The 9,094-nt window shown below is 46.5% G+C and overlaps 1 protein-coding gene across 2 annotated transcripts in view; it reads left to right on the top strand.

The window, feature by feature from the left end:
* Positions 1-781: 781 nt before the first annotated feature.
* The window catches only part of DIP2B (DIP2 acetate--CoA ligase B (putative)), a 77,039-nt gene continuing 68,726 nt past the window's right edge, over positions 782-9,094 (top strand). For both annotated transcript variants that reach the window (XM_087770998.1, XM_087770996.1), the window contains exon 1: positions 782-1,007. In XM_087770998.1, coding sequence (XP_087627124.1) covers positions 920-1,007 — 88 coding nt within the window. In that variant the 5' untranslated portion in view covers positions 782-919. The remainder of the gene's footprint in view (positions 1,008-9,094) is intronic.

Below are 9,094 nucleotides of genomic sequence, written 5' to 3'. Positions count from 1 at the left end.
TAAAGCTGATTTAAAAGAAAAAAAAAAAAACAAAAAAAACAACAAAACAACCCTAAGCTCTTAATTGCATGTGTTGCTGTTGTGCTGTTGAACCGCCTCTCTTCTTTTCCTTTGGCTCCCTCACGTTCTCCAGCGTGCAAGCGCTTTAGCAAATAGCCCTTGCCCCGCCGTGCCCCTGCCCTTCGTGGCTTTGCCCCCCTTCTAGCCCCCTCCGACGGATGGAGCTAGCGGAGCCGTGGGGGTCCAGGAGGGCGGTTACAGCCTCAGTGCAGCGGTCCTGCGGCCTTAGCTGAGAAGCCGAGTTTGAGGTAAACTTTCTTCTTCAACGGGACAGGCAGAAAACGCTTTTGTGGGTTTTTTTTTGTAGGGTGTTCTGAGCCGGGGGGGGCCTGCGGCCGTGCTTCGCCCTGCGCTGGGGCCTCCTCCCCTGAAGCAGCGGGGCGACCTCCCCTCAGCGAAGCGCGGGAAGGGGCGGCCTTTGGAGGCACCTGAGGGGACGCGGGAAGCGGCGGCCTCCCCTGAGGGGAGGGCGGGGGCTCGTGGTCCCGCTGAGGGGGCTCTGTCCCGCCCGGGGGCGCTCCCTAAGGCCGTCCCGCACCGCGGCGGGCGGTGGAGAAGCGGATCTCGGCCCCCGGAGCGGCTCCGGTCCGGTCGGGAGCGGGCCGGGGCCGGCGGGGGGCCCGACGCGAGCGGCGGGGCTGCGGCGCGGGGCCGGGCCGCGGGGGGGCGCGCGGCGGTGAGGCGAGGCGGGCGCACCGCCCCGTCACGTGACGGCGGCGCTGGGGCTCAGCATGGCGGAGGTGGCGGCCGCTCCCGCTGCGCCCGCGATCCGGAGCCCCCGGCGCTGAGCCGGAGCCGCGCCGAGCCGGCGGCCGGACCTGCCTTCCCCCCCCCCCCCCCGTCCTCCCCTCTGCCCGCCATGGCTGAGCCGGTGGCCGCGGGCGTCTCCTCGCTGCCCCGCGAGGTCCGCGAGCAGCTGGCCGAGCTGGAGCTGGAGCTCTCCGAAGGTGAGGAGCGCCGGGCCGCGCCGGGATCCCGCCTGCCCTGCCCTGCCCCGGGGCCTCCCGCGGCACGGGCGGGGCGAGCCTCCGTGTGAGGGGGCCGGGGCGAGGGGGGGCAGGAGTGAGGCTTGGGGTGGGTTCGTGGGAGAGGAGGCCCGGGCGCGGGCCGGGTGTGTGAGGGGGCTGCGAGGGAGGCTCCCTGTGAGGGGGCCGGCAGCGTCTGCGTGCGTGCGAGGGGCTCCGAGAGGCTCCGTGCGAGGAGGCCGGGAGCGGCGGATGAGGCTCGGGGGCGCCTGCCTGAGGGGGCCCGTGTCTGGCGGGGGCCGGCGGCGTCGGAAGGGCCCTGCCTGCGGCTGGGGCTGGGGGGGACGAGTGCAGGGCGCTTCGTGTGTGCGGGGGGCTCCCCCGCCTGCGCCCGGGGAGACCCCTTGCCCCTCGGGGGTGATCCCCCTCGGGAGGGTTTTCCTCCTTGCGGCCTCTTTTCTGTAGTTTCTGAGCTCAGGACGAGTAGCGGGAGGGGGAGACCCCCGGGACAGCCAGGGGTCCTGGGGTGGGGGAGACGAAGGAACTTTGGGTACCTAACGAAGACATACCCGGTGTTCTTTTCACTTTCTGAATAAGTTGTTTTGCGTAGCCATAATCGGGACAGAGCATGCGCTTTTTTTTGTTTCCTTTTTTGCGTGGGTATGTCTTTGTTTCCCAGTGCTTAAAATGCTGTTCTCAATATAGCTTTGTTGTGAAGTTCCCTTGCGAAGCCGGAGGGCGAGGGATGAATCTGAGGTAGAGGGTGAAGGTTGCAGAGCAGGTAGCTCTGTTTTGCATATCTTTAAATTTCCTCCCTCCATCAGGGTACGGAACTTGATGCCATGATCAGGAGGGCTTACTGCATGGTTGCAATAATCTCCTAGTATTAAAACTTATGGAAAAGGAAGTTTCAGTAACATCTTTCTTTACTCTGTCCCTCTGTCCCAGAACACGCAGTGTATAAAGGAGACCTGTTTACTATTTCGAAGATTAGGAATTCATTCACTGGGCTGGGTGCTGTCAGCCCCCGCTGCCCACGTTGGTATATTGCGCTCGATATTTTGCCAGATGAAAAGGCCATGGTAGTGCTTTCTTAACGCAACTTGTTTGTAGCTAAACTGTTAATGTTAGCTGTTCTTTTTTTTTTTTTCTTTTTGTCAAATGTTTTTCAGATATACTTTCTGTAAACATTTAACTAAAGCGATAATGCTATCTGGTGTTTTCGTTTGGGTACTCCATGATAATAAAGAATTGAAGAACATTCGTGTTGCTCAAAACGTAATATGAAATATTTTTTTTATGTCTTTTTAAGAATTTGCTGACTCTTTCAAGCATTTGCTTCTGTTTTCTGAAACTTGTTTCTTGTGATACTGAAAGCCCATTATAGTTTGACCCTGTAATATGTAGTACTGCAAAGTTTAAGGAAAATTAAATCCCTTTGCTAGAATGACTGGCTCTGACATCGCACTAATCTTTAACAAGCTTCTGTAATAGCTTAAACTTCAGCGTTATGGAGTGAAGTTTTCTATGTTATGTAAGTAATTCTCTGAATATTAAATCCACCGTCCCTTTGCGGATTTAATACTCAGATTTCTTAATATGCCTATTATGGATTTGTTTGTGCAAATCACTTTTTCTATCAAAAACCCATGAGTACAAAGAATTTTGTGTGACTGTGTCCCCAAGCTCTTGGAAACATATTTCCCAGTATCTTGTTGGTGAGATAACTGGGGTCTGACCTGTAAAGGAGCCGATCAGTCAGTGAGGTAATGTCATTGTATAGTTCTTGAAAAATGTGCCCTAGTTTGAGGCTTAAGCTTAAAGATTTTAAGGCGTAGATGTACATTGTTCAACTGAACATAACTATGGACTCTTTATAGTAAACAATATTGAATAGAAGCATTTTATTAAAAATGGCAGTAATGCTTCATGTGTAACTGATTAGTTGCTCAGATAAGAACACTTGATCCTTTTTCTCCCACTCCCTTGTCGCAGCTTCCTTTGTCTCCAGGCTTGGCTGTTTACTATGGAAATGTTTCTGTCGGGTTTTCTGGGTAAGAACACCTCGCTTTTGGAACAGGAGAGGAACTGCATCTGCAGTGAGTTCATACAAGTAGCCCAGGGTCCCTGACAGCAGGAACTGGGAGGTTGCTCTGTCCTTGATATATCATCTTACGGTGGGGAGTACCTGAGCACTGTTTGGAAGATGGCTTCAGGTGCGGGAGACTGCAGGCGTGGAGTGTAAACACATTGTGTGCTGAGCTTTGCAGTGAGTTTTCTGCCATTAACCACCACAGTGTAGAGAATTTATAACAATATAGGGGAAATATAGTATTAAAATCTTATCTGGCATTGTGGTTGTGAGAGATGCTGTGTCAGCAAGTAGGATGCAAAGTGGAGCAGGATTAGTTTAATGTATGCTTAAAATAGAAATCATAGTTTGCAATGATGAGCCATGAGACTTTCTTCAGGAACAATCTGTGCGGGCAGAGCAACAGGACTAATTATACCTCTGCCATCCCTGGATTATTCCGTACTGAGCCTTGTGGTCAGCATGGAAGTAACAGTAGTCCCATTCCTGACTACACTTAAAATGTCTACACAAAATAGTGGAATGTGTTTCAGGAAACAGTAATTGTTTATTAATCAACAGAAATAGCTTCTTTTTTTTTTTTTTTTTTTTTTAAGTCTTTTATTGTGTCTCTTTATTTGGCCTCAGTGATTGATTTGAGTCTCACTCATTTATTTCTAAGTGTGGATAAGAATTCAGTTGTCTTCTATCAACGTGAAGTACATTATATCCAAATCTTAAACATCACACTTCATGGAGGCATCTCGTTCCCTTACAGAAGGGATCAGTATTGTTGCCTCTAAGTAAAAATGTTAAAATGACAATAACTGTATATAAGCAGTGAATTGAGACGTGGAACTGTGTGAAACCTGGAACCTGCTCATTACTCATGTTTTCCTTCTCTTCTCACTTTTGGGATTTTTTTCTTTCCAGTGCTTTTCTTCATCTGTCAGTAACACCCACATTATGCATCACTAATGATGGGAAGGGCTGTCTTTGTATTTGCATCTGCTTCTTTTTCATGAGTAAAAGTGCCAGGGATGTTAAAGACTACTTTTACCCCCGGTTTCACAGTTCTGTAAGTATAGGAGATTGGTTTTACACCTTTGGGGTCGAACCACAGCTGTGTGTGAAGGTGACTTTGTATCCACTATATGATGCTGTTTCTTAGAATGTTGGCAGCACGTGCTGATGAGTTCGCAGAACAAAATAAGCGCCTGAATTTGTCCCGTATTCAGCTGAAAATGTTAGTATTAAAGTACTTCGGCACTCAGCTTGGGGCTGTCTAGGTGCTCTTATACTTTGCGTGACATTTTCAAGCAGCTCCTCTCACGTTAACCTCATCACGGCTATGTTAATAGAGCTGAGAAACTCTGGAATAGCCAGATTCAAAGGTTCTAATTAAGCACGGTCAGTGGATTTGTTTTATACAGTGCATGTTGTGAGCCCATTGTACTGCTTGTGTGGTAAGGTCTGTTCTCCTGGTGCGACGTAGATGGCGGTGCGACGGGAACTTTGGTTTGAAAGTAGGACAGCTGTGTCCCAGGCCGCAATGTATGGGCCAGCTTGTCTCTGAGAGGGTTAAGTGCTCTCCTAAAGAGCTTATTTGGCTGCTGGTTTTTGTTTGACTATGGTTTCTGTCTTGTCTGATGTTTTTAACTAGTAAAGGGATGTTAGTGGAGTGAAGGTCAGCTTGTGATATCTATGAAAGTATGAGGTAAGGGGCAGGGGGAACTCCACCTAGTAATAACGAGGAATTCCCCTGTTAGCAGCTCAGGCCTTGAACATAATTTCAGTCGCTTCTAGGTTATGTGACAGGGTTATCATATCATTGCTCTTGCCTCATGTACAGAAGGAGCTGGTTTCTGTTTACTTTTCTAGTTAAACATACTGTCTGGTTTGTGATTTTGTGTGGGTGTTTCTGTGAATGGCTTCATGCACCTGTGTTTGTTCCTCTTAAAGCTGATTGTCTCTCACTGAAGAATTGAGGCTCTGCCTGCAGCTTTGTATTAGGATTTTCAGAAGCTGAAGAAATAGCAAGGATGGTGGCATGTGTGGAAAAAGTAGTATCAGCAAAACAGTTGAAACCCAGGACTGAAGGCCAGCCAAATAGGATAGAACCTTACTGGAAGAAAACATGTTGACTCAAGCAAGTGGGTAGAGTCTTTATTTTGTTTGGCTTGAAAATTTCCTACGGAATCATGGTATTTTTCTGTTCTTTCAAAAATTGGGCGTTTCAGTTTTCATTCTTTTGATTGCCAGGCGCCTATCAAAGTAGGCGAGGATCTTTTTTTATAGATGAAGTAGCTGAAGCACAGAATTTAAATAGATTAGAGAAGAGTCAGAGGAAGTAATTGTCCGAGTAAGGACTGGCTGTCTGGATTTTGCTGAGTGAGCAGAAAGGTTTCCCTTCACTTTCTTCCCTACCACTCAGAGGGGAACTGTAGCTATAGCACAGAAAAGGTTGAAGAGGAGCTTATGAACATAAGCAAGTCAGAGCTGATCGTCTTGTAGCTAGCAGGACTTACAGGTGGTTTTTGTGCATTTATGCAGCTCTCACCCACAAGTCTTGCATTAGGCAAAACTAGTAATGGGAAAGCTTTTATGTTGCTTCCTTAATTTACCTGCAGGACTGACAGCTGATGGGTACCAAATCTGCTGAGAAATCTGTGTATGGCTTTGACACAGTCTTTCTGTATGCAGCCAACAAAGGTACAGTTCTGAGGCTGTGGTTTGAAATGCATAAAAAACCTTTCGGAGCATGTCATAGGGAGCTGTTCACGCAAATTCAGAGACGATCATTCCTGCCTTGTTTGGCTTTACAAAGATTCTGATAAGAGCCTTCACTTCAGATGATATTATATTTTTCTTAAGCCTTACAACCCAGGAAAAAGTGATGAAAGCATGGTAGCACATGGGTTCCTGGCAACGTCTGTGTCTCACAGGAAAAGGAAATACAGCTCAAGTCATGATCAAGAGGAGCAAAGTAATGAATTTGTCACCAGCGCATCAAACAGAAGGTCCATAAGACGATCACGAATGTCTACTATGCAGATGGTCAAAGCAGAATGATGTAAATGATTAATGGCTTGGAGAGAGAGAGTTAAACGCAAATACTAAAAGAAATATTTTGGCTACTGTGAGTGGGAGTAGATTTTACTGTTGGTACATGATTGAAGCATGTAAACATAGTGAAGAAAAGGAATGTTTTTGGAGCATCCAGGCTGGTATAATAAAGAATAACTAGGAGAGTTAAAGAATGTGCATATTTTTGTGTTGTCCCTTTTATACTTAGGAAATGAGGAGCAAGTTTGGGGCTATTTTTAAAAGCTGGAGCTCTGACCCTTCGCCTTGGGGAGAGGAGGAAATGAGAGGCTTTGAAGAGAGTCCTGCACCTCGTCCCCGAGTGCTTCTCTGAAAGTTTGCGAGAGTTAGAACCAGTTTTCCTCAGTTGGGTGGAGGGGACATCTGGTAGCAATGATTCCCGGTTTGTCTTTTATGATTCTTACTACTTCTAGTATGGGTGGTATTTGCAGTTTCAGCTGGATACTTAGGCTGGAAGTGTTTATTAGACCTGTTAGCCTGACACATCTGCACTAAAGCCGCATTTGCTGTTCTTTTTGTGGTGTCCTAGATAACTGATCGTCAGTTTTCTATTTTAAATTGTGTGGCATGAAATATTAAGTAGTAAATGTGATGGATGGTAGCATAACTGCATGGAGCCGGAGTGCTGGTCTTTCAAACATGCATCTAACTAGACCATACGTGGAGATCCATAGGGAAGCAGGCACGTGGAGGACTCCTCGTGTTTCTAGTCCATTGGCGATGTTGTGGAAAGGATGATGGGTTCCTTCCTGATTCCCTCTATCTGATTAGTTTTTGTCATGAAGCTTTCTATTCATTGGATTTATCATGTTTATTCAGTGGCAAGTTTCAGAAGCCAAAGAGTGAACTAATGGTGAGAAGTCCCAGAGGTGCAAGCAGAAGCTGAATAGTATCCTGTTTTCATTTGTTTCAAATACAATGTTCAGATAATTTCTTAAAATGGTTTTCTTTAAACTCCATGTCTCAAAGTTATAAAAAGCATTTCCTGAATCTCTCAGTGAGTTGCTTGGCTGCTTTTTTGGACCTGGATTAGTACAGAGAGGAATTGAAGCATTCCTCTGTTGAGGTTGATTGAATCCAAAATTTTTCTTAGAGCTTATGAAATCAGGAAAGAGTCATCAGGCCAGGACGTCTCATTCTATTAATTAGAATGGAAGACTTTTAAATTTGCACCATGTGTGAGGAAACAGTGATTTATAGCTAACGGATACTCTGCAGGCAGCAGCATTCCGTCTGCTACACAAATTTTTCCATTACATTTTGATGAAAAGTCTTGGGAAAAGCCTCACACCTGTATTTCTCATTCTGAATAATGTTTGCCAATGCCGGGTTGTTACTCTTGCCTGAATATTTTTTGAGTAAAATGCCTATTTCTATCAGCTTGCATTTTTTCAAACTTCAAAGCTGAGAGTTTCTGAAACGCTACTTAACGTAATCTCTCCTGCCTGTGTTTATTCTTATACCAAAGATAGTAGATGTAAGAGTAACTTAACTTTCCCTGCTGCTCTTGTGAGCAAACACCCTGTTTTATTTAGTGTAACTTAAGCTGATTAAAAGAAAAAAGATGGAAGAAGCTTGCTTAAAGTTTTAGCACTTCTCTGCCAACATGAACTTTTTGTAATTCTTGTTGACTTGAGAATTGCTGATACAAACTAGGTCTTTCTGGGCTTTGAATTCCACGGGGATGGGAGCCCACAGAGCCTACAGGGCATGCATCAATATATTTTGGGAACCCAGGATGTGAGTTACTGCCTCAGTGATCAGCAACGGAGCCTCTCAGAATTGTTCCCCAGCAGTCAGGCAACCTGCTTTCACCAGCTCCGTGTCCCTAGGGAGCAAAAACAACCAGGAGAATTGTATCCCTGCCTGATAAAATTAGGTCTTCTGTAATCTCTCTCAGAACAGCCGGATGGCTAGCTGCCTTCAAAAACATATGTTTTAATGCAGGAATAATGCATTCCATTTAGGATGGCTATAGCCGTGGGAGCCGGTTGACTTAGTGGATAAAGCACTCCCATTTTGCCTCTGGGATCAGGACTAATGTCAAACATCAGGTCTAAAGTGCAGCGGTGGAAAAGAATTGTTTCGGATGTTTTTCCTGTCTTTTGCTCTTAACAGGGATGTTGTTCCTGTGCCTTAGTCCTAAAGGAGTTTGAAAACTAAACCGTCCTGTTATTGGAAATAAAGCGTAAATTGCAAAGAGGAGGAGTTAGTGCATGCCGTTCTAGATTTTAGCTCACTCTGCATTAAGAAAACTTATTTAGGAATAGCAACATTGATGTTCCTCTAATACAAGTTTACAATAAATTTCTCCGAGAGCGGCATAGGTAACTTGCTGAAGGAAGTTCTGCTTTATCCCTGCCTCTCTTGATAGAGCTCCCCTGCACAGAGGGAAGACCCTGCTGTCATTGCAGCCACGCGCGTCTCCGTAGTGCAGACAAAGCCTGCTGTTCTGTTGGGAATTGGTCATCATGTGATACTGCCAGCTCCTCCTTCCGAGCTGCTGAATTTCATTACAGGAAGCTAAGAATAAGTATTTTCCCACTAATAATTTTCCATATGAGCCATTGCAGTAGTTGCCGCAAGGATGGACTGTGGGTGACTGGGTGGGTGTTGAGCTGTGCTGCTGGGAGTGGGAAGGGGGGGCCAGGAAGACAAGCCGTTTGTGCGGGGCAAGCCATGGGAGATGACAGGAGTGCTGAGTTTGGAACGGACAAACAAAATAAGTTGTGACGGGGTGTTTGGTTGGCCATAAATCGGAAGGATGTGATCTAAAGTGGGAATGATACAGTAGATAAAGCACCAGATTGAGAGCTGAAAGGTTTGCTTTCAGGTCCTGTCCATATGTATGGCTTCATTCCGTAGCTGCGCGGCCACCGTTCCAGAAAGGGTA

This window comes from Nipponia nippon, unplaced genomic scaffold (assembly GCF_047370975.1).
Source record: "Nipponia nippon isolate SJK-2023a ecotype South Korea unplaced genomic scaffold, ASM4737097v1 scaffold_35, whole genome shotgun sequence".
Taxonomy (NCBI): Eukaryota; Metazoa; Chordata; class Aves; order Pelecaniformes; family Threskiornithidae; genus Nipponia; species Nipponia nippon.
Note: the sequence above shows the minus strand (reverse complement) of the source record. Positions and strands in the feature narration are given on the sequence as shown.